This window comes from Balaenoptera borealis (genome assembly GCF_965194805.1).
Source record: "Balaenoptera borealis genome assembly, chromosome: 11".
NCBI classification, from domain to species: domain Eukaryota; kingdom Metazoa; phylum Chordata; class Mammalia; order Artiodactyla; family Balaenopteridae; genus Balaenoptera; species Balaenoptera borealis.
This window is the reverse complement of record NC_138868.1, coordinates 11,808,715-11,835,476: the sequence shown is the minus strand read 5'-3', so window position 1 is coordinate 11,835,476 and position 26,762 is coordinate 11,808,715. Positions and strand designations below refer to the sequence as shown.

At 37.7% G+C, this 26,762-nt stretch overlaps 1 protein-coding gene across 5 annotated transcripts in view; it reads right to left on the bottom strand.

Moving 5' to 3' along the window:
* The window catches only part of LPXN (leupaxin), a 49,108-nt gene that overhangs the window by 6,137 nt on the left and 16,209 nt on the right, over window positions 1-26,762 (bottom strand). For all 5 annotated transcript variants that reach the window (XM_082341220.1, XM_082341223.1, XM_082341221.1 and 2 more), the window contains 5 exons: window positions 23,886-23,932; window positions 16,337-16,436; window positions 12,735-12,902; window positions 11,651-11,824; window positions 11,455-11,536 (listed from right to left, as the gene is read on the bottom strand). In XM_082341220.1, the coding sequence (XP_082197346.1) occupies window positions 11,455-11,536; window positions 11,651-11,824; window positions 12,735-12,902; window positions 16,337-16,436; window positions 23,886-23,932 (571 nt within the window). The remainder of the gene's footprint in view (window positions 1-11,454; window positions 11,537-11,650; window positions 11,825-12,734; window positions 12,903-16,336; window positions 16,437-23,885; window positions 23,933-26,762) is intronic.

Below are 26,762 nucleotides of genomic sequence, written 5' to 3'. Positions count from 1 at the left end.
CACAGAACATTCTCCAGGATAGATCATGTCTTGGGTCACAAATCAAGTCTCAGTAAATTTAAGAAAAATGAAATCATATCAAGCATCTTTTCTGACCACAACGCTATGAGATTAGAAATCAATTATAGGGAAAAAAACGTAAAAAACACAAACACATGGAGGCTAAACAATACGTTACTAAATAACCAAGAGATCACTGAAGAAATCAAAGAGGAAACCAAAAAATACCTAGAGACAAATGACAATGAAAACATGATGATCCAAAACCTATGGGATGCAGCAAAAGCAGTTCCAAGAGGGAAGTTTATAGGTATACAATCCTACCTCAAGAAACAAGAAAAATGTCAAATGAACAATCTAATGTTACACCTAAAGGAACTAGAGAAAGAAGAACAAACAAAACCCAAAGTTAGCAGAAGGAAAGAAATCATAAAGATCCGAGCAGAAATAAATGAAATAGAAACAAAGAAAACAATAGCAAAGATCAATGAAACTAAAAGCTGGTTCTTTGAGAAGAGAAACAAAAGTGATAAACCATTAGCCAGACTCAATAAGAAAAAGAGGGAGAGGACTCAAATCAATAAAATTAGAAATGAAAAAGGAGAAGTTACAACAGACACCGCAGACATACAAAGCATCCTAAGAGACTACTAAAAGCAACTCCATGACAATAAAATGTACAACCTGGAAGAAATGGACAAATTCTTAGAAAGGTATAATCTTCCAAGACTAAACCAGGAAGAAATAGAAAATATGAACACACTAATCACAAGTAATGAAATTGAAACTGTGATTAAAAATCTTCCAACAAACAAAAGTCCAGGACCAGATGGCTTCACAGGTGAATTCTATCAAACATTTAGAGAAGAGCTAACACCCATCCTTCTCAAACTCTTTCAAAAAATTGCAGAGGGAGGAACACTCCCAAACTCATTCTATGAGGCCACCATCACCCTGATACCAAAACCAGACAAAGATACTACAAAAAAAGAAAATTACAGACCAATATCACTGATGAATATGATGCAAAAATCCTCAACAAAATACTAGCAAACAGAATCCAACAATACATTAAAAGGATCATACACCACGATCAAGTGGGATTTATCCCAGGGATGCAAAGATTCTTCAATATATGCAAATCAATCAATGTGATACACAATATTAACAAACTGAAGAATAAAAACCATATGATCATCTCAACAGATGCAGAAAAAGCTTTTGACAAAATTCAACACCCATTTATGATAAAAACTCTCCAGAAAGTGGGCATAGAGGGAAACTACTTCAACATAATAAAGGCCATATACAAGAAACCCATAGCAAACATCATTCTCAATGGTGAAGAACTGAAAGCATTTCCACTAAGATCAGGAACAAGACAAGGATGTCCATTCTAGCCACTCTTATTCAACATAGTTTTGGAAGTCCTAGCCACGGCAATCAGAGAAGAAAAAGCAATAAGAGGAATACAAATTGGAAAAGAAGAAGTAAAACTGTCACTGCTTGCCGATGACATAATACAATACATAGAAAATCCTAAAGATGCCAGCAGAAAACTACTAGAACTAATCAATGAATTTGGTAAGGCTGCAGGATACAAAATTAATGCACAGAAATCTCTGGCATTCCTATACACCGGCAACAAAAAATCAGAAAGAGAAATTAAGGAAACACTCCCATTTACCACTGCGACAAAAAGAATAAAATACCTAGGAATAAACCTGTCTAAGGAGGCAGAAGACTCGTACTCAGAAAACTATAAAACACTGATGAAAGAAATCAAAGATGACATAAATAGATGGAGAAATACACCATGTTCTTGGATTGGAAGAATTAATATTGTGAAAATGGCTATACTACCCAAAGCAATCTACAGATTCAATGCAATCCCTATCAAACTACCAATGGCATTCTTCACAGAATTAGAACAAAAAATTTTACAGTTCATATGGAAACACAAAAGACCCCAAATAGCCAAAGCAATCTTGAGAAAGAAAAACGGAGTTGGAGGAATCAGCCTCCCTGACTTCAGACTATACCACAAAGCTACAGTAATCAAGACAGAATGGTACTGGCACAAAAACAGAAATACAGATCAATGGTACAGGATAGAATGCCCAGTGATAAACCCACGCACGTATGGGCACCTAATTTATGACAAAGGAGGCAAGAACATGCAATGGAGAAAAGACAGACTCTTCAATAAGTGGTGCTGGGAAAACTGGACAGCTACATGTAAAAGAATGATATTAGAACACTACCTAGCACCATACACAAAGTAAACTCCTAATGGATTGAAGACTTAAATGTAAGACCAGACACTATAAAACTCTTAGAGGAAAACATAGGAAGAACACTCTTTGACATAAACCACAGCAAGATCTTTTATGACACACCTCCTAGAGTAACGGAAATAAAAACAAAAATAAACAAATGGGACTTAATTAAACTTAAAAGCTTTTGCACAGCAAAGGAAACCATAAACAAGACAAAAGGACAACCCTCAGAATGGGAGAAAATATTTGCAAATGAAACAACAGACAAAGGATTAATCTCTAAAATATACAAACACCACATGAAGCTCAATATCAAAAAAACAAACAATCCAGTTAAAAAATGGGTGGAAGACCTAAATAGACATTTCACCAAGGAAGACATACATATGGATAAGAGGCACATGAAAAGATGCTCAACATCACTAATTATTAGAGAAATGTAAATCAAAACTACAATGAGATATCACCTCACACCATTCAGAATGGCCATTATCAAAAAATCTAGAAACAGTAAATGCTGGAAAGGGTGTGGTAAAAAAGGAACCCTCTTGCACTGTTGGTGGGAATGTAAATTGATACAACCACTATGGAAAACAGTATGGAGGTTCCTTAAAAAACTAAAAATAGAAATACCATATGACCCAGCAATCCCACTACTGGGCATATACCCTGAGAAGATCATAATTCAAAAAGACACATGTACCACAATGTTCATTGCAGCTATTTACAATAGCCAGTTCATGGAACTGACCTAAATGCCCATCAACAGATGAATAGATAAAGAAGACATGGCACATATATACAATGGAATATTACTCAGCCATAAAAAGAAACGAAATTGAGTTATTTGTAGTGAGGTGGATGGACCTAGAGTCTGTCATACAGAGTGAAGTAAGTCAGAAAGAGAAAAACAAATACCGTATGCTAACACATATATATGGAATCTAAAAAAAAAATGGTACTGATGAACCTAGTTGCAGGGCAGAAATAAAGAGGTAGACATAGATAATGGACTTGAGGACATGGGGTGGGAGGGTGAAGCTGGGGTGATGTGAGAGTAGCATCGACATATATACACTACCAAATGTAAAATAGTTGGTTGCTGGGAAGCAGCAGCATAGGACAGGGAGATCGGTTCAGTGCTTTGCGATGACCTAGAGGGGTGGGATAGGGAGGATGGGAGGGAGGCTCAAGAAGGAGGGGATATGGGGACATGCGTATGCATATGGCTGATTCGCTTTGTTGTGCAACAGACACTAACAGTATTGTAAAGCAATTATACTCCAATAAAGATTAAGAAAAAAAAAGATTTCTTTTAAATATATAAATATCTCAATCCTGGAAATTAATCCATACAAATAATTCAAGAGAAGAAAATTCTACGTTTAAAGATAGTCATTACAGGACTTCCCTAGTGGTGCAGTAGTTAAGAATCCGCCTGCCAATGCAGGGGACATGGGTTCGAGCCCTGGTCCAGGAAGATCCCACATGCTGCAGAGCAACTAAGCCTGTGTGCCACAACTACTGAGCCTGCACTCTAGAGCCCGTGAGCCACAACTACTGAGCCGTGTGCCACATCTACTGAAGCCCGTGTGCCTAAAGCCCATGCTCTGCAACAAGAGAAGCCACCGCAACGAGAAGCCAAGCGCACCACAACGAAGAGTAGCCCCTGCTCGCCACAAGTAGAGAAAGCCCGCGTGCAGCAACAAAGACCCAACGCAGCCACAAATTAATTAATTAATTAATTAATTAATTTTAAAAAAATAGATAGTCATTACAACACTACTAAGACACCAGAAGTAATCTAACTATACTACTACAAGCACGTTTATTGTAGTTGTTTTCAGTATTTGGAACTATAATGCTTCAATGAACATCTTCAGGCATATAATCCATTATAATTTGTTTACATAAAGAAAGCCTTAATGGAATAACCGATATTATTTAAATTATTATTATAAAATTATAAAACAACATGGAGAAATAAGTAAAAAAAAAAGGAATTTCAGATACACTATATCTTTTGTATTCATAAATATTAATAAATGTAGAAAAAATATTGGTAGGGCAAATTTTTTGTTGCATTAGGTTAAGAAGGTAATAGATTATAAATGAAATTTTATGCAAAGTCTTCTTATTGTCTTTACATTAAAAGAAAGAAAAATATAATAAACTAATGCATCCTCAAGCACTTATTCAAGTGATATATTCCCTCTGCTTCAAAAATCACTTCCCAAGATACCCAGATGGTTTGGTTCTTCACTTAACTCAGGAGTCTGCTTAAGAGAACAACTGATCGGATCACCCTATTTCAAACAGAACCCTGTCACTCTCCCCACAACCTCTCCTAACACATAGAGCAAGTTAGTTAATTAGTTAGTTAGTTGGCTAGTTTGATTATTGTCTGTCTTTCTCACTAGCATATATGCACCATGAAGGCAGGAACTTTGTTTTTTGTCATTGTCTCCCTAGCACCTAGAATAGTACCTGACACATACATAGTAGCTGCTCAATAAATATTTAACGAATGAGCAGACATGTGAACAATATTACAATAGCAAAATTGAGACCATCAGCTTCAGAAGAGGGTTGCCCCACTTCAAGATTAACTAGAACATGTATAAACAGGAGAAATTTTCTGGAAGAAACTCTCCTTAGCGTTTACAAGGAGAGTCTTCCTAAGATGAAGAGGACTATTAGCAGTCCCATTTGCGCAGGGAAGTACTTTGTACTGGTTCCAACTGAGGGCTCTCCCTACAGTATTAAATCAAAATTAGATTCTTCACAGCATTCCTCCCATTTTACAGGTGAGAAAAGGGAAGCTCAAAGAAATTACATATAACCAATGTCAGTGGAAGAGCTGAAATTCAAATCTAGGCCTAACTTCAAAGCCTAACTTGGATGTCACACTCCTAGCTTAAATGCATTCTGACCTTGACTTCTCTGTGGGAACTGAGAGTATTAGCTGAGCCCAAATATCATAACCCAATAACTTTGTAAATATGAGAGCTCTCTAACTGTGCCCCACCAAAACAGCATGTAAGCAAAACATGCACAGTGGATTGGAAAGCAGCCCATCCAAGAAACATTATTTCTAGAAATATGCTTTGATAGTAGCAGCCAGACCAAAAACAGGCAATAGGAGTAGCCAGGTTTGGGACCCAAATCATGTAGCTGCAGTGGTCTGTTATCTGCGGTCACTTTTTGATATGCCTTACCTTGTTCAACTATGCTTTCTTTGAAAAGCAGACAATTTAATAGACTTCTGAGGTCTCTATATCTAAGAATGTAAACTAATAATTTTATAAGCTGTCCTGTATTCTTCTTTTCTACCCCTGAGACACAGATAAGCTCACTTTGCTTTTTCACTTTATCGAAGAATGTCCAGAGTCTGATCAAGTACAAAACTGAAAGCAGGCATGGGGGTTCCCTGGTGGCGCAGTGGATAAGAATCTGCCTGTCAATGCAGGGGACACAGGTTCAATCCCTGGTCCGGGAAGATCCCACATGCCGCGGAGCAACTAAGCCCGTGTGCCACAACTACTGAGCCTGCGCTCTAGAGCCCATGAGCCACAACTACTGAAGCCCGAGTGCCTAGAGCCCGTGTTCCGCAGCAAGAGTAGCCCCTGCTCACTGCAACTAGAGAAAGCCCGCATGCAGTAACAAAGACCCAACGCAGCCATACATACATACATAAATAAACTGAAAGTAGGCAGTCCTGCTATTTAAGAAAAACGAACCAACACCCACAACCATCTTTCTTGCTTTTGTGTGGCACACAAACTATAACGTGCATCCATCACCTGGAGAGTTTGTCAGTATGCTGACTGCTGGGCCCCATCCCACCCAGAGTTTCTGATTCAGTAGGTTTGGGATGGGCTCGAAAATTTGCATTCTGGACAAGTCCCCAAGGTGATGCTGATGCTTCATAAAGCAAATGGCGTAAAACCGTGCTTGCCTATAAGTAGGTGTCACTCGAGAAAATTGTAAGACATTCCGACTGACCTAGGAATGACCCTCATCTAGGCATTTACAGGGTATCTGGTCTCAAGAATGAGACAGCAGAGAAGTAACAGCCTCCATTTCAACTCAGGTGAGTCTCAGGAAAGGAATCAAAAGCAATCAGCCAAACTTGCTGTGATACCCCTGCATTTAGTAATCCAATAAACTGAGGAAGTTTCAGCACTAACTTTCCTGGAGGCTCTCTCTGGGGCCAATTACCTCTGGAGGACTGATGAGAAACACTAACAATTCGAAGTGCCTTAGAGAGAAGAAGGGTGTTTATACTCCGGTGAGGCTCCTAGCCACAGGGGAAATTAGGGAGCACCTGCATGGCCTGGATAATGAACAATTAAAAAGAAAGACATAGGCACTGAGGACCTGGTCCCTGTGGGAGGACGCTAAGTCCCGATGTGCTTAGAAACTTGAACTTTAAAGAGGAATTATCTGAACTGAAACAAAAATGCAGACGAATTTAATTTCCCAGGAGGCTCAGTAGTTAAGCTGTCATTACAGAAACTTTGTGTGTGACTATGTGACTTGGGGCAAGGCAGGATGGCTTGGACTAATTAATGGACTAACCATATGGTAGGAGACCCATTTACAGAAAACAAAGGATGAAAACAAAAATACAACCCAAGAGGAGCTTCTGATTAGTAAATGGCCTTTTTTGTCACTTGTCTCAATAAGTGTGTTTTAGGTGTGGCTTCATATTTTCATGTAAAGTCATAAAGGACCAAATCAGCCTTGTCTGGTTAGAAGGGGTCCAAGTCAAAAACAGTAAGAATTAGCTACCTTCATGGCACTTTCTGATCATCCTATGAATAGGGTATTTTTCTTTTGTATCTAACTTACGTCTCTTCTTGGAAGATGTCTGCATCCTGTTATTCTGCTCTCAGGCAACTTCCACATCATAATCATCTGTGAGCAGTATTCACTTGCTGACTGTTCTACTCAACAAACCCTCAGACTTCTAAGGCTACCAGTGCAATATAAACTGATCATGACTTAGATTAAATCTCAATGAAAAATGTTGCTTAACCAAAATGCAGTCTAAAAATGAAAGACCTAATGATTTGTGAAAAGCATTGAACAAGCTTCAGTGAGCAAGCAAATTACTACAAAGCACTTTGACAATGGATTTTATCAGTGCTACTCTATCCAGGTCTGTCTTCAAATAAAGTGTACCGTGTTGGTGCCAAGAAAGTAAAGAGACAACAACAGCAGAAGAGGGACTGAGCCTCTGTCAAGGGGCAGTTATGATGGTGCAGAACAAAACATGGAACTTGCTGAAATGAGACCTGAATTTAAATTCCAATTATTTGATTTTCTAGTTGCATGACTTTAAAAAAATCACTTTACCTCCCTGATGCTCAGTGTTTCCATCTATAACTTGGTAAAACGTGGGATAAAATTATTCTCTCAAAGTTGTGGTGCGGATTAAATGAATAATAGTTAGGAATATACATAATAACCTGCCTGATATTTAGGACCTGACCACCAGGAGAACGGCACAACACACAGGTATATCTTCACGCCCTCTTGAAACATCACCACAATAGTTAAAGAATTATTTAAAACAGAAAGACTCATAGGAAAAAAGATAAAAGGAAAGGACATGCCACAGATGAGATATCAATAAAATTCTCCAAAATTTAAAGTAGGTATTAGAGTGGCATGTAGCTTGGTAGAAAGAAAAAACAAACTGAAACCTAAATCTCTGAAGAGGGGAGGTGCCAATAAAACTCAAGCCATCCTGAGCTCCAAAACATCAAAGGGGCTCAGGAACTGAATGCATAAGATAGTCTTCAAGGCTGAAAACAGGATTGGTTGAAAGTCTGAAGAGCTGTCAGAAAATCAGATCTCTCATCTTACCATAAGATGCAGTGATTATTTCTATAAATTTCAAACCAGAGGGTCTCAATGATCAGGGATACTGGACATGATAAGAAAAGAAGTCAAGCTTTCTACTAAAAATTGAGAATTAAATAAAAGTTGGCATGCCGAATGGTGAAAACCCCATCCCCCAATCTCTTTTACTAACTTTTGTAATGTCAACAGAGGAGAATATCTCTTTGGTAAAATTTATTCAAGATGAAAGACCTAAAATAGTCAGGGGTCCCGCAGCAAAATGGCCAAAGCACCCTACCTGAGTACCATACAGTTGAGTCCACCAGTCAACACGTTCTGCCTTACCCACAGAGCTTCCAGTTAGCATTTTAGTGTCTCATTCATTCTTAAATAAAAATGGGCAACCAAAGGTCAGCAGCATTTGGCAAAGACCATTGTAACAAGATATAAGGCATCAAGATGTAATAGACGTCAAAGTTCAAAGTGGGCTGCAAGACATCCCTCAAAGTAGATAGCCACGGACTATTTGCACAAATCTTGAACTCCTCACTCACACCTAGGATATAAAACAGGTAAAGAGAAGGGGAAATTGAGAGAGGGATTTCTTTGGAGAAAACTGTGCTATGTGTGCTCCACCACCACCACCAAGAAGCATGCGGTATGGTTCTGGCTGAGCTCAAGTCAAGAGAGGGAACTCAGTGGGACCACTCAGAGAGCTGGGTATGTGTCCCCTGCCATTAGCGGGATACAGTTGATGGTACTTGATTCATCCCAGGTGAGCATCTGGCTGAAGGGGCCTATGGCAGCTGAATAGAGTGATGCGCCTGAAATTAACTGCAGTCCCATTGACTGCAAGAGAAAGATGCAAGTTTCCCATGGTCCCTATTTGAAACTATGAGTGAAAGAGTTAATCTGGAACCATTATAATCATTTCTAAGTGATCACCTAGAGGGAACAATGAAAATCCTGCAGAAAAGAGTCTCTGTGGAATGGATCTTCAAAGATCCATGTGCTAAGGGGAGAACAGCCAGCCAAGACATGTAAAGGGCCACCAAGAATTTGTAATTGGATCCGGACTGAATCCACAAAAACATCCAAGTAAAAACAGAAAGTCAGAGTTAAATATCTGACAGGCCCGGAGAGCACAAAGCAAATTAGACAAGTTAGAACTTTCCTGCCCTCCAATCTCACCTCTTCCACCCCTGTTTCAACCCTGGAGGGGTCAGCTATCAAGATTAGCAGTGGGTATGAGAGTGGAAGCAAGAAAGGACCAATGAAAGGCCACAACCCCCTTCCCTGGCCTCCTGCAGCTTAAAGGCCCCACCAGGGGAGAGTGTAGCTGTCACTTTAAAGTTGGAAAGCTCAGCTCTTACACAGACTGAATTACCTAAGGACTTAGATTTGTGTTTTGTGTCATAAATTGATTTTCTATTTAGAAGAGTTTATTAAGAACAATTAAAAAAGACATGGGACTGCCCAAATCTTTATTTAGAAGAAAACTTTTCCCACTGAGTTAATTCTAAAAGGACAGGAACAGAAAAAATAAAGAAGCTTTCTGATTCCATGCATGAATCATATTTGTTCAAAAGAAACATAAAAAGAAGTCAGAAAAAAAATCAAGAAAATTCAGAAAACAGAAGGAAAAAAAGCTTGCAAAAGGGGCAAAACAGGTCACATAGAAAGAATCAGGAACAAGAACAAAATTTTAAGAAAAAACTTCTCAACCATGGAAGCTGGAAGACAGCGAAGCAATGTCTTCAGAATGATGAAGGGAAATAGTTTCCACCTAGAATTCTATGTCCGGGCAACTTAAGGTAGACAAAATATTTTCAGATATTCAAGGTTTCAAAACTTTTACCTCCTATTCATTCTTTCTCAGAAGCTACTGGAGGTGTGCTCCACCAAAATAAAGGCAATAACATGTATTGAAAGATAGAGGGAAATAGTAAAAATAATTCCCGAGATAATGGCCCAGAATAACGGCTTCTCAGCAGGCCTGAGGAGGCAGGAGCAGAAGTCTCAAGGCCTCCTAGACAGACGTCTCCAAGAAGAAAACAAGTGGAACTGACATATTACCACATGTGGTGGACCCTTTTTTTTTTTTTTAATTAATTAATGGCTGTGTTGGGTCTTCGTTTCTGTATGAGGGCTTTCTCTAGTTGCAGCAAGTGGGGGCCACTCTTCATCGCGGTGCACGGGCCTCTCACTATCGCGGCCTCTTGTTGTGGAGCACAGGCTCCAGACGCACATTGCTCAGTAATTGTGGCTCACGGGCCCAGTTGCTCTGCTGCATGTGGGATCTTCCCAGACCAGGGCTCGAACCCATGTCCCCTGCACTGGCAGGCAGATTCTCAACCACTGCGCCACCAGGGAAGCCCCATGGTTGACCGTTTTGAGAAGGATTTCACAGCTCTGTCAGATAAATTAGTGGTAAGTACAATGAAAATGAAGCTAATGAAAAAGGGATCCAAATATTAACTTCAGGAAAAAAACAAATGTGTATGAAAAGGACACCATGATAATGATAATCATCATCATTACCAGCCTCCATGCGCCAGGCACTGTTGTAAACGCTATACTGATACTGTCTCTTAAAATCTTCATAATGACCCTAGAAGGTAAGCATTATTATTAGGCCCATTTTACTCATGAGGAAAGTAAGGTACAAAGAGGTTAAATGACTTGAACAACATCACATAGCTGATAAATACCACAGCCCAGATTTGAACCAGACAGTCTAACTCCAAAATCCATGCTCTACTATATCAGTTTGTTATGTGGCTCAGCTGTGAGCAATATTTATGTGACTGTCAACATATACACACCGAATACTGATCTGACCTATAATTATGACCTACTTATAACTGAGAGAATGGGGGAGGAATTATGTTGGGGGTAGGTAGGGTAGTAATAAAATTTCTAAATCCTCATCTCTCCTAGTAGACAGTTAATATATAATGGTTAAAACTGGGGGAAAAAAAATCAGTATATAGTAATATATTATTTAAAACATACAAATAAATAATAGAAGGAGCTAAAAAATTTACAGAGGAGAACTGGATTTGGCAGTGGAAAAAGGAAAAGCAAGGGACTGTTCTTTTTAATATTACTCTTGAAGTAATATTTGCATTTTTAAACTATGCATTTGTATTTCTTTGATTAAAAAAGTCAATTTAAACAAAATTCATCAATGTTGGAAAAAGGTAGGGAGGGATGGCATTTGGTACTGAAACGGGCACTTGGATGGTAGAGGCAAGAACCAGGACCAACAAAGCAGATCAGGGAAAAGCTCTGCTGGTCTTCTTGTAACCACCCTGGGTCATACCTTCTTCACCAAACACCTCTCCACAGTGAGCGCAGAAGAAGTGCTCTGGGTGCCAGGTTTGGTTCATGGCCGTCAGCACTTTCTGGAAAAGAAACACACCGGAGAGATTAAAATGCTACAGAGCTGTAAAACCTGACCCCAGCTCTAAGTGAGGAGTAAAAGCTACATGAAAGCAGGGGGAGGGTGGTTTACTTACATCCAGGATGGGCGCTCCACAGTAGGCACAGCGCGGAGAGAAAAGGTGGTGGTAGTCCTCGGGGCAGTAGGCCAAGCCACTCCGCTCAAAGAAGGGACTGGAGCCCATCTCTCTTTTGCAGTGAGCGCAGACGAAGTGCTCCGGATGCCACGCTTGCCCTAGAGCATGGATCACCTGGAGAACAAAACAAAGCCTGGCAAGTGGGGGCCCAGTTGGGGGCTCTAGGGTCCATAGGGGGCACAACTCTGGAGGGCGCTCTTCCAACAGTGTTCCATGTCAACGACTCCCCCTGGAGTTGCACAACACTGAGGCCTAGACCTAGGTCTCTTGTCCGTACTTTATGGATAGTAAAACAGTGCCCAGCTTTCCTGAGCGATCACACTGAGAAAGGCCTATAAATGATCATTCCCACTATACTGCCCCAGAGGATGGGAGAAACAAAACAGAGCATCGCAGTGATGGACAAGAGATAACTAACCATACCTTGGCATGGAAGGGACCCCTGGAAGAGGAGAAGGCCAATGACAGTTTTCATTCCTCTGATCTGAACACCTCACCTCACACCCCATGCAAAATCAGGTCTCAAAGCCCTTTTTTATGGTTTTGGTGAAGGACGATGCCCGAGCAGGAGTCTGTGGCCATGATATGGAGCCGAGTGCAGGTAAAAATCGAAATCAATTGATTTACACCCAGAATGTTTGAACAGAGGGAGCAGTGAGAAAGTTCCTCTGGGTGAAGGCAGTACAAGAAAATGGTTAAGACCTCAAACTCGGGAGCCAGACTCTCCTGGGTTTGGATCTTACCTCTACCTCCTACTAGACCTTGGACATGTCAGTTAATGACCCTGAGTCCTCGGGTTCCTCATCTTTATAAAGGGCTTGTGGCCACTGAAGGGCTAATGTGACCATTAAATAAAGGAAGACTTGTAAAGTGCTTTGTTCAGTGCCTGGAGCACTGTAAGGGACCAGTAACTATTATTAAACTATCTTGGAATATAAGGAGAAAGAGCAATCCTTAGTGGGATGGAGACAGACATACACACAGACACAGACGGCTGTAGGATCAACGTCTTGGCCTATCCCACCTTTCCAGCAATCGGTTTCCAGCAGGAAACACAATGGCCCTTGGGCACTGTCGCAATTCCAAGGTCCTGCAGTTCCTGCTCCAAACCCCCCAGCATCGAGTCCAGGGAGGCCTTGTGATCCTGCTTGTCTGGTAAGTGCTTCTTGCTGGTATCTGCTTTCACTGTAACCTGTGTCAGAAAGAGAACCAAAGAGACAGTCATCCTCACTGGCATCTTCTGCACGATCCCTTAGTCTTTCGCTAGCCTTCCTCCAACGCACTGGGAGAATCTAACATTGTAACACCAATAAAAATGCTTTCATTTCCTTTTCATTCTAAGTTCCTCAGGGCAAATGAAATCTGACTAATCTTCCTCTGTTTGCAAATCTTTTCTGGCAATAGGAAATTGAATATATGAAGATGATACTTTATCTCTTATGATGACCACAGGTCAACAATTAACCTTATTTTCTTTTTATTCATTTATTCTGCAGTATTTATTGGGCACCTGGTTTGTGCCAATCACTGCTCTAGGCTCTTGGTGTAGAACAATGCACAAGACCAACCAAGTGTCTGCCCGTCATGCAGTTTACATTCTCTGGGTAATAGACAATAAGCAATTAAAGAAATAAATATATGATGTATATCTCAGGTGGAGATAAGATGTAAGTTATATATTGAGACAAATGACAGAGGGTGGAATGGAGAGGAAAAACTGATTTAGATGAGGGTGATCAGAGAAGGCTCTCCAAGGAGGTGATATCTGAGCAGATATTTGAGTGATGTACTGAGATCTAAAAATATTGATATTTGTGGAAAAGCATTCCAGAGGGAAAGAAGGCCCAGAGGAAGGAGACAGTCTGACACATAAAAAGAAAAGTAAAAAAGGTCAGTAGGGCTAGAGCAGAGGGAGTGAGAATGAGTGAGTCAGGAAAAAATGATGGAAAAAGAGGCAAAGATCACATAGGGCCCTCAGGATAAAAGCTGCAGTTCTATTCCAAGGGTGATGGAACCATTTTGTTTCAAGCATGAGCGTGAAAGAATCTGATTTACAAGATCCTTGTGGTAGCCGAGTGAGGAATTAGGTGTGGGCAAGCCAGAGTGGAATTAGAGGCACTAGTTAGGCAGGAGACCATTATAACAGCTCAAACTAGAAATGACTTGGACCAGTGTCAGTGGAGAAAGTGGTGAAAGTTGTCAGATAAGACTTGCTGATGGATTGGATTTATTAAAGCAAAACTCCAAAACAGTTATTATAAAACGTTCAAAGGAAAAACCTCAAATTACAAAACAGAACAAATTACAAATTGCCCAACTTATCCTTCGTCAACTCTGGTCCTGAGATTCCATCTCTCTCAACTCCTTTCCAACTGGGCTACTGCAAACATCTATCTAATACTTCCTGATCAGAGAACTACAATGATTCTCCATTGCTTCCAGCATGGAATTTGCAGCATCAGATGGACATTCAAAGTCTCCCATCCACTGCCCTCACTTTACCTTTCCAATCTCATCTTTTATTACTCCGTAAAAAGCCTCCATTGTTTAAAGCCAGTCAGGTTCCCTGCAGTCTCCTGAATGTGATCTGTTACTGTCTGCCTTCAGGCCTCTACTTATCCACTTTTTACTGACTGGAATAACCTCACATTATCTCACTAATGCAAAATTCTCATTTCCCTTCAAGAATCTTATCATATGACACATTTCCTTCCTCCTCTATTATATAATGTTAGTTAATGCTGAAGAGAGTAATGTTCAAAAGGTTAACATGGAAAAGGCCTGAAAGTGCCTAAGTAAAAACACAATAATGTATCTATAGCTACACATCGTACATTTACATCTATAGCTATTTGCTGGTATATTCCAGAATACTTTTGAAAGGGTATGTAGAAAGTAGAAAATACTGACTACCTCCAAGGGGCAGAACTGGATGGTTGGGAACAGCTCACTGTAAACTTTTGTACTTTTGATTTTTGTACAGTGTAAAGGTATTCAAAAAATAAACAGATATTTTTTGAAAATGTAAATAAACCAAGACACGTGCTAAACCAATTTAAAAACACCACACAATTAAAACTCCTAGCGCAGGGACTTCCCTGGTAGTCCAGCGGTTAAGTCTCTGCACTTCCAATGCAGGGGACGTGGGTTCGACTCCTGGTCGGTGAACTAAGATCCCACATACAGAGCGGCATGGCCAAGAAAAAGAAAAAATTCCTAATGTAGATTTTTTTCTAGTATTTTCAGATATACAGTGCAATGAGGAATGCACCCAGCTTTACTGTAGACATTAAAGAAACCTTGTTTCTGATATTTATTCATTTGTCCCTCTAATAAGTACGCATTATTCATAATGTATCAGGAACAGTGCTGGGCATTGGAAGTCCAAACGTGAGCCACAGAGATAAGCTTCCTGCCCTTCCAATCACACACATTTTTATACACTGCCCTGAAACTATTTCATGCTCATTTCATGGGTACATATCATATCCCCCAACCAATTCAGAATGGATGGATTCTCTATCTCAAGAATTCTAGCTCAATATTCTGTAATAACCTAAATGGGAAAATAATTTGAAAAGGAATATATATCTGTATATGTATAACTGAATCACTTTGTTGTACACCTGAAACTAACACAACACTGTTAATCAACTATACTCCAACATAAAATAGTTTAAAAAAAGAATGAATTCTAGATGATAATTCCCTTAATAAATACTTAGGTCCATTTAGGTGAGTTCCATTCCCTGCCAGGCCAGTGAGCTTGCCACCCATGCTCTGGAGACTAGAACAAGGGGGCAGATTTTATCTCAGTATGAGTTTAGGACTCATCCGTCCTACTGTCAAAGCCACACTTTGCTCTCCCTTGCTCTGACCCAGCTAGCCCACAGGTGTCCTCCATCCCACTCAGGGGGTTCTCTTTAACAGCCCTTCCACGCTTTATCCAGCTTCAGTGGCAAACAATCTGTCTTTTATTCTATAAATGTCACAGAGTCTTATGCCTCATTTTATCAAGCACACTCCAAGTCCCTTGAGATCAGAACCCGTATCACAGTATCTTTTATGTCCAGATAATACACCTTAAAAAAATTGATACAAATGAACTTATATACAAAACAGAAATGGACCCACAGACATAAAAAACAAACTTATGGTTTCCAAAGGGGTAAAGGGGTGGCGGGGGGTAAATTAGGAGTTTGGGATTAACATATACACATTACTGTATATAAAATAGATAACCAACAAGGACCTGCTGGATAGCACAGGGAACTATACTCAATATTTTGTGATAACCTATAAGGGAAAAGAATCAGTTATATATATATATCTATCTATATATATATCTATATATATACACACACATATATATTTATATATATATATACACACACACACACACAAAACTGAATCACTTTGCTGTACACCTGAAACTAATACAACACATTGTAAATCAAGTATACTTCAATTAAAAAAAAATACATAGTACAAAATTGAGTTCATCCATTGAATTAAATTTAGTATGGGAAAATGAATAATGACTTAGAAGAGTTTCTCAAGGGGGAATGCAGAGCTGAGTCCACAGAGATGAGACCCTGAAGGCTGTATCACAGGGACTGTGCTCACCTGGGTCTGCATTTCACACAGGTGGGCCATCAGCTCCTCCAACTGCACAGCTGCTGAGGTTTTAGGAGGTGGCAGTGATTCCTTTGGCTCTTGGACCTCACTATAGGGAGAAAACAAAAAGTCATACCAACACATCAAAACTCAAATAAATGTTAGGCCATGCATAAAATACCAGAAAACGCAGTTTTAACTATTAACCCCTTAGATATGACTACAACTAGAGACAGAGACTATTTTTTAAAAATAGGTACTAAACATCTGAACAAGGTCTCCCTGCCTTTGTCTCCATGTCTCCCTCTGGTCGTCTCAAAAACTGACTATTGTTCTCAAGTGCATGAAGAAAAGTGCCGGACCTGTAGCTGGGTGGCCATTCTCCCCCAACAACCAGGAAAAAAGCAGCCTCTGAAAAGAGTTTGAAGACCACGGTCCAATGTGTATTTTTTATTTTAACAGTATTCTTTTTTAAACTATAAAGTATTATATCTTCTTTCAGTTATTGTCAAGTGAAAGACAAAAAATAAATATATAATATATATACTATGTATTTATATGTTTAATATATATTTATATAACATATAATAACATTTATATAATATATAAAATACATAAAAATAAATAAATACAGAGAAGACATTGGTCCATGGGCCCCAGAAACAGTAAACAGATTTTTATTCAAATACCTGCATAATCATTAGTAAAATTAACCACGTGTGAGGACACAAAATAGAGTCTAATAAATTCTAAGAAGTAAATCATACAGACCATATCCTGTCTACTTAAATAAAAATAAAGTAATTCTAAGTAATTCTTGGGAGAAAGAAAAAATTAACAATTTTCAAACTATTTAGAAATAGCTATAAAATCACACATGCTCTGCAGAGTTGAAAGCAAAATGTTATTGAAAGGAAAAATATAAATAGACTTAGGTGCAATATTGAAAAATAAAAAAGACCAGAAGCAAATGAAACATCCAACTCAAGACTCTCAAAAAATAAAAAATAAAATAATAATTAAACAGAAGGAATAAAAGCATAAATCAGTTAAACAGAAAACAAACCAAAAAAACTAACAGCTTTTTGGGAGCGTTGTATAAATTACCAAGTACATAATAAAATATGGAAAAATCACCCAACAGGTTCAATGAATATCTCAGAAACTTGGTACTAAAACCAAAGACAGAATGGTGTGCATGTGTGTGTGTGTGTGTGTGTGGTAGTGTGCATACCAGTCATCCAAGAATGGTTCAACATTACGTAAAGGATTATTATAATTCATTATACTAACAGAAAAAGAGAAAATCTTTATAAACATATTGAGAAGTACTGAAAAGCAACTGAAAACAAATTTAACCACCATTCTTGTTGTTGAAGATCGAGGAGAAGAAGAAAAATTCCATAACCTGACAAAATATGTCTATAAAAATCTATAACAAGCCTCATATTTAATAGTCAAATACTAAGCACATTTCTAATTTAGGGAAGAGGAGGACAAGGCTCCTACCCTCATTGCTAGTCTCCAATATTATTCCAGAATGCATTAGCAAATGCACTTAAAAGTAAAGATAAGAGATTTATATATTTTAAAGAAAAACGTAAAGCACTCTCACTCTTTTTAAATATATAATAATATTCCTAGAAAATGCAGATATATGATATAACAACTATTATAATGAATTTTTAAAAATCAGGATGGCTACTAGATACAAGAATAAAATGAAATAATTCGTGTCTTTCCTATAGACCAGGGGTAACTGATTTGAAAATTCAATGAGGAGAAAAATGTGTTCACAATGCCAAGAAAAAAATATATTAAGTATTAAAGAATAAATCTAACAAGAAATGTGTAAGATTTCTATGAAGAAAAATCACTAAAAAGAAGACCCACCTAAATAAAGATGCATAATATGATGTCAGTTTCTCCCAATTAAACTATAAATTCAATATAATCCATACAAAAATTATAATCGAATTATTCAAGTTAATAGGCTGATGCTAAAATTCAATACAAGCGAGAACACTCAAGGCAATTTTGAAGAAAGAAAAAAAAAAAAACAGGGATAACTTGCCCCAGTAGATGCGGTATCCTATAGAGTGATAATAATTTAATTTGTGTGATGTTGGTAAAGAAACAGACAAGTAGAACAAAAGTAGGGTAGACTAGAAAACCCAGAAACAGACTCTGGTACCTATGAGCACATTGCATATGGTAAACCTGGCATTTCAAATAATCAGGAACAGACTATTAGAATCAAGGTGCATGATAACCTATTTGGAACACAATAAATTTAGATCCCTAACACACTGTACACACAAATGTGTTTTTAATGAATTCAAGATATAAATGTTTAAACAAAAATACTAGAAGAAAATGGAGGATTTTTTAATAATTTGGAGTGATAAAGACTTTCCTAAAAAAGGCATAAAACTCCCAAGTGATGTCAAAAAAGGAAAAATATTGATAAAGATAGTATTAAAAAATTTAACATGAATAAATATTTAAAACATAAACAATATTCAAATATTTAAAAGTTGATTAATCAATAGTAAAAATATAATGCAAAAGAAACCTGAGCTAAGGATTTTTTAAAAAGTAAGTTTCAGAAAAAGAAATTTGAATGTTTACTACATAAAAATATACTCAATCTCAATCTTTAATATGCAAATTAAATGGTGAGATACCATTTTTTTCCCATGAATCAAAGTTTTGAAAGATTGACAATATGCAGTGTTGGCAAAAGTCAGGGTTATATCTACACAGATACATTTACATATATTATAGGTAGCTACATAAGTTATAAAACCCTTTGCAAGGTAGCATCTATCAATATTTCAAATGCATATACCCTTGGATTCAGCAATTTCACTTCTAAGACTCTATCTTACAGAAAAATTGGACATATCTATAAAGATATACGTACAAGGACATTCCTTAAAACACAAAAACAGAATAGTTTTTATGAGCAAATTAAAACTAAATGAAAATATAGTCAAATAAATTATGGTCCACCCATGCTATGGAATAACCCTGCAGCTGCTAAAAAGAATGCCCACATAGAATTTTATGAACTAAGGAAGACTTCTCATTTATATTGTTAACTTAAAAAAGCAAGGCCCAGAACAGTATGAAAAATATCCTTCCATTTATCTAATTTTAAAAGCACAGATACATAAGTATGAATATGCATACACAAAGGTCTGTAAGCAGACATACCTACCGGCACAGTTACCTAAGGAGCTGGTAATTAGGTGGTGGGAGGAAAGACTCTACTGGAGGTGGTCTCACATTTTACCCTGTATATCTCGCACTTCTTTGACTTTTTTTTTTTTGGTGGTGCCAGCGTGGCTTGCGGGATCTTAGTTCCCCAACCAGGGATTGAACCGGGACCCAGCAGTGAAAGCGCGGAGTTCTAATCACTGGACCACCAGGGAAGTCCCTTCTTTGACTTTTTTTAAAGACTATTTTTTAGGGCAGTTTTAGGTTTACAGTAATATTAAGCAGAAGGTATCTCTCTGACTTTTTATATACGTGAGTTTATAAAATAATTGTGTACATGAAGTTGTATTTTCAACACAAAGGTCCTCTATACTAGAAAAGAAACAATGATGAAAACGGATGAGGCGGTAGGGGTGGCAGATGGGGCATCAGCAGTACAATTCTCACGTATATCTTAGTTATACACACATGCACACATGCATAAATAACGATTCCATAAACAACCTTCCGTATACTACATTAATACAGTTACAGTGTTGTGAGTCCTACTAAAATTATTTTTAAATATAAAATTAATATGTTAAATGCAGAACATTTTAAAACTGCAGAGGAATACAAAGAAAAAACTAAACCACACATAATCTTCCTTTTGAGAGGCAGTTAATACTCTAGACATGCTGGCTTATATTTTTACACTCTTCTATGATTGTGTATGATTTTAGAAAATTTGAATATTACTGCTTTTTTCATGTTTTAAAGTTACCATTTTTCCATATCCTTATGCACATCCTTATCTGTCCTTTGCAAACGTAATAGTTAGCATTTATTGAGTGTGTACACTGCGCCAGGCACTCTGTAAAGGGTTTTACACATGTTCTCTTTAAATCCTCATAAAAACCTTAAAGGTAAGTTTTATCACTCCCAGATGAAAAAACTGGGACCTAGAGAAGTTAAAAACTTTGCTCTACCCAATACAGATGGCAAATAACAGAGTTTGGGCCTGCAGACTGTGAAGCTTGTGTTTTCTATCACTAAATTATCTTTTAAAATGATATATAAAGGCTATATAGTTTTCAAACGCATAATGTGCCATAATTTATGAAATCAATCACTTATTGTTAGACACCTAGATTGCTTCTGATTTTCACTGTTATAATCAATACTGCTACATAAATATTTGATATTTATTTCCATAGAGTACACTCTGAGAAGTGGAATCACTGGGTTATATAGGTAACTGACTCTGGAATAATGTTTGCAACCAACGTTAACCAAGAAGCTTAGCTAACAACCCACCAAACTGTGTGTGTGTGTGACAGACACACACACACACACACACACAAAGCCATAAATAAAACCAAATATTCTACGTCTTTCACTAAATATATTTTCAAAAATGACAACAAAGTCTTACTACTTTACTTATTTTTATGTATTTATCAGCTGGGGAAAAAGTAGAAGGAAGATGCTTATCTTCCTCTCTTAAGAAAAAAAGACTATCTCTTGGGTACGATATGTCCTGCTACTGACTCAGTTTGAGTATTTAACAAGGAAAATTTAGGAGGAAGTGGATCTCTTCCCTTCTTAAAAGACTTTGTCTTTTAGGTACAACATGGCCTCCTGCCCCACATAAGTTTGGGTTTCTGCTTTTTTTTTTTTTTTGGAGTAGGGGTGTTTAAGAACAAAAATGGTCAGGTGACTGATTACAAGTGACTGATTTAGTTCTTGGAGGTTTCCAACAAAGTACAGAGGAGCTCTCTCTCACAACTCTTTTCAGTCATTACCCCTTAGTAATTGCTGCCACAGGCATGTGTCTTGGAAATACAAAAGGCAGCAGGACTGGGAACACATTCTTCTGCCCTGTGCCCCAGTGTAGAATAAATGTAGTTTCTTAGATGGGTCTGTATAATCCTAAAAACCTGTCCATCTCACAGGTGGGGTATACTTGTGCTTATTGAAAGAACTCTTACTGGTTTCTAACCAGACTCCTAGTGCAGTGTATAAGGAGAAATAGATCATTGCCAAAATATCCTAAGAGTAATTGAGTCAACAATATAAACTTCTAAATAAGAAATGAGAGACCTTGAAGAGTGATGTTTGCATCACTACAGGAAATGTTTGTGAAAAGAGAGAAACCTCAAATCTCCTTTGATTTGTCCCCAGACCTACTGAAGATGATAAAGGCGCTTAGCATGCCATCAGCAACAACTTCATTACTCAGAGGTTTTAATAATACAAATACAAGAGATGCGTTTAAAAAAATCCAGACTTCTCAAGTGAGGGGTTTCATTTTTATCCCCCATTCATTCCTCTGCAATATTTTTATGAAGTCTCCCTCCCTATTCTTACCAAAATTATTTCTGTTCATATAAAAGATACATTTCTAAATACTATCATATTGTTATATTCTCGACTAGTATTTCAAGGTATTGGTACTTTTAAAGTTGAAACTAACGTTTGGTTAATTTAAGCAAGCCAGAGGAAACGGTGGAAACAATGCAGGAATCTTGTTTCTGTGTCTCATGTTCCATCTGTACACGTGAGCCTTGTTGGCTCTGAATTATACCAGCCTCGGGTTTGTATCAGTCCATTACATATTTACTAGGCCACCTGGATTTCATATCACTCTCCCACTCAGATCTACACAATAAGTATCATTCAGTAATGGTTAAGTACATCGATCAAGGTCCACTCAGGAAAATACAAACACTAGGAGTAAGAAGAAAGAATTCAATCCAGAAATTTGATTACACAGGTGATGGGAGAACTAAGAAGCAAACAGAAAACATTGAGGGAACCCAGAGATTAGCTACAGCAGGAAGCCATGAGGCCAAAGGGACAAAGCAAAGAGGCAAAGTTACCAGAGCCCAGGAGCCCAGGTTAATAGGCATAAACGGGAACCACAACAGACCTGTTTTTCTCCAGCTGAAGCCATAAAAGTAGATATAACTGCTGACAGAGACACTGTGGAGAGAGAGACTGGGGGGAGCAAAGGCCCTAAATTTCCCTGCCTTTCACCCTCCAGTCTCTCCACAGTGCCTCCCATTGGTTGAAACCAGTAAAAGCCTACAGACCCTGGAGCCTGGAAAACCCAACCTGCAGGGTTCAGCTCCCCTGGAGTACAGAGCAGAGCAAGAGAAGAGGGAGAAAGGGGTCTGATGGGAAACAGATCACAGATTTGTACTACAGAGGAGGGGGTGTCAATAAGTTACCATTGGCATGCCATCAACTGATCACAATGCCAGATATACAGGAAAATGGCTGTTGGCTGGGCTGGTTCTCATACGTTCCTGTGTTTATTAGTGTTTCCATTAAAGTCTTGGTTTCCTCAATTTAAAAAAAAATCAATATTAACTGAGAGCCTATTGTGTACCAGGTACTGTTTTGTTGTTGTTGTTGCTTTGCTTTGTTTTCATGTTTTTACAAGGGGGAGAGACAGGAAGGCCTAGGAGACACGCCCACCCGGCAGCTTCCTAGAACTGGAATAAGCTGGCATATGTATTAGTAAATTGGCCTCACTCCCATCAAAGTAGAAAGTGCCTTAAAGTGGGGAGTTGTAAAAAGACTTCAAAAGATAGCACAGGTCCTTCCCTTATTTTTACACCATGTGTGCACTATTGGTTGCAATTCTGAAACCAAATAATATGTGGTGTAGTACTCTTCACCAAGCATGGACCTTTACTACCTACATTTTAAACCCTTTGTTTCCCAGAATGCTGTCTCACTTTTTTTAAAAAAATTGCAAGCTATAACTGAAGAGAGAACAGGAAAAGTGGCCTTTTAATTTTTTTAGACTGTCAATTCTGCTTTGGCCAGAAGAGATAATTTAGTAAGTGGATCTGTTTCAATAAATAACTTTTATTAAAAGGAAATCCCTCCACCACTAAATAAATTTTGAGCAAATATGGAAAGAAGTATATATTCATTAATCTTCCATGGAGACACACTGTTTTAGCGCAGCCCTGATCCTAGGTCTGACTTTGTCAGCATCTGGCTGAAATTTCTTTAGGTGTTTTCTCTTTTGTGAACTGAAGCATGATATCTGAAATGGCTGGGCCAAAACATCTGTGGTGACTTGGACTATTTACACTTTTTCAGGTGGTAAAGGAAATAGCAGAGCCCACCATCCTGGACAACCTGTCTAAAAGCCAGGCTCCTTGAGAAACTGCCAAGTCAGCTGGGCAGAAATCCACCTCTGCTCACAGATCATGGAACGAGGGGGAGGGTAGTAGGAATTCTAATAATAAACACCTGCAAAGCAAATTATGGTCCAAACACAGCTGATAACAATTATCTAATAAACTTAATTTTTTAAGTATTTAATTTTAAAAAATACCTGTGGACATGGGGCTCCTGGATTTTGGTAGTATACACGAGCTGCACCTAAGACATACAAGTGAAAGAGAAGAAAGAATGAATTTCTGTTGGATGCTGGATAAATAACAAGGTCCTACTGTATAGCACAGAGAACTATATTCAATACCCTGTGATACTAACACACCACTGTAAAGCAATTATACTCCAATAAAGATGTTAAAAAAAATAACCTGTGATAAACCATAATGGAAAAGAATACGAAAAAGAATACGTATATATATGTATAACTGAATCACTTTGCTGTACAGCAGAAATTAACACAACATTGTAAATCATCTATACCTCAATAAAATAATTTTTTAAATAAAAAAAAAAATGTTGGTACTTATCTACACCCAGAGTTAGAAGATGTTTTTAGCTTCTAAAGGGGACGATAACTAGCCTATCTCTGAAATCTCCTTTCACAAGGCAGAGGAGTACCAGCCATCCCACAGAGGAAGGCCAAATTCTAAGCACAGTAGCTGGCATGTGAACAAATACGGTGTCCCCCTCCCTGCCCTAAAAGCACTGACATAGAGAAGTCATTGTACTCAGAAAAGAACCATAAAACAAACAAAATGAGTCAGAGCAAAGCCCCTTTAACTAGACAGGATGGTGTCTAGGGGAAGACTATAACACAATTAAATTTAACATACCAAAAGAAATAATGAGTGACTCTAAAGGGTAGTTGGCCAGTAGTTTATTTCACGAACAAATATTTATTGAGTGCCTGTCATGTGCCAGGGCTGGGGATGCAGGAGTCAACAAACAAAACAAAACAAAGGAACAGAAATGGTTCCTGAGCCTTACATTATGGTGGTGAGAAACAGATAATAAATTAATATGTAAAAAAATAATAAAAATTAATGAAGGGTAGGAGATAAGAAATGGGGGAGGGATGGCATTTATAAATATATTGGTCGGGTAAGGACTCACTGAGAAAGGGGCACTTGGACAAGGGCTTGTAGGGGGTGAGGGAAGCATGCAGATATCAAGGGTAACATGATCCAGTTAGACAGCACCCTGGAGCATCTATGGAACAGATAGGAGGTGAGTGAACCAATGAGACAGGGGCAAATAGTACAAGGGGCCAAGTCATGCAAGTAGGGTGACCATATAATTCATTATTCAAACTGGGACACCTTTAAGAGTGAAAGAGGGGACTAAAAAATAATTAATATTACATTAATTTTTAAATATGTATTTATGGACCAAAATTTTTATTTTATTATATTGGTGGACCAATAAACTAATTCTATTCAAAATAAAATTTTCTAGAATATTTTTAAATGACACACAGCTATGAACATGAAAGCAAAAAAATTTTAAACCTTTCATATTGATTATTTAAACATTTAAAAATAGCATAAGTAAATAATTATTCTTGAGATATAGATATATTTATATATACCTTAATTGGCTACTTAGCCATTGTTGCCTTTAACACTGTGATGTGAAAATTTTTCTGAAAAATGTCTTTCTTTTCTATATGATCTTATTTATTTTTATATTTTTTATAAAATTGCAATCTTCTACAAAGCTTCATTTTATGGTTAGTATATTTGAAATTGTTGACACTGCTTCTCCATAGCCCATAATAGTTTTAACTGAGAAAATACTCTCTCTCCAGATGCTGATGAACCTGTAAGTTCAGAGCAGATTCTGCTAAATGGAAGATATTCTGAATTCTATTTTTTATATTAAAATGTGTAATTATTTCAGCTCCAATATTTTCACATGTGCTGTATTTCTGCCTCCATTCGGGCCACCTTTCTTCAATAATATTTTTACAGGACAGAGCTCTTAAATTGTCCCTATTTGTGATGCCTTTTAACACTTCATCAAATGTAGATACTGCAAAATCACAGGCCTTTACAATTTCATCCCATTCCGGTGGAAATATAAATCTATCCAATTAAAATCAGGAGGTCTGTCAAAGTCAAGAAGTTTCCAAAGCACGATTTTCAAGTTAGGTAATTAAACCATTTGAACTCTCATCTTTTGATTTGTTGAATTCCTCCCAGGCTTTTGTAGGGAGAAATCTGAGCTTCTTCCTTTTTGTAAGCTTTGTTTCACATAATTGCAACTTGTTAAAAACTTCAAAAGCTGACTTTTCATGCTACATTCATTGAATAATTTGATTAAATATTTCCAACTGATTTTGCACATAAATGTGGCCTAAATTTAGGCTGCTTTACAAAGTGGTTTTTCAAAGGCTCAGGCTCACAGGCAATGAAGAGAGAAAATACATACAGCCATGCTAATACATTTTTACATTCAACAAGAGCTTCTGTCACGAAAGTTTTGTAGATGAGCTATATATATACCCTGATTGTGTACAAATATACATACATATATAATTTGTAAATTTTAACAATTGCAGTTTCTATTTTGATTGGTGGAATACTAAAGCTTATTTGGATGCAGTCACGAATTTTGTGCATATCACAACAAATTCCAAGTACATATCTGCTCCATAGGCTTTTAAGTATGTAAGTAAGAACATTGATTTTGCCACATGCTCTGCTCCACCAAAATCTGTATTAGTATTATCACCCCCCCAAAACAACATTTAATCTCCATTGTTGAACTTTTCAACTAAATTTACAATGGCATTAACAATCTCATTTTAGACAAAAGAATGAACTTCTAAATATTTTGCTTTGATTCTTTGAATTGGATGTAAAAATTAAACCATTTTGAAATTAAATTTTCTAATTGAGGTCTCTAATTGATTTAATCTGGTATTATTTGATGGCTTGCAAAGGGAATCAATTAATTAATCATCACCAATTCACTTTACTTACAAGCACAAGAAAACTTGGAATTGAAAATGAGCAAAATTAATTTAGAAGAC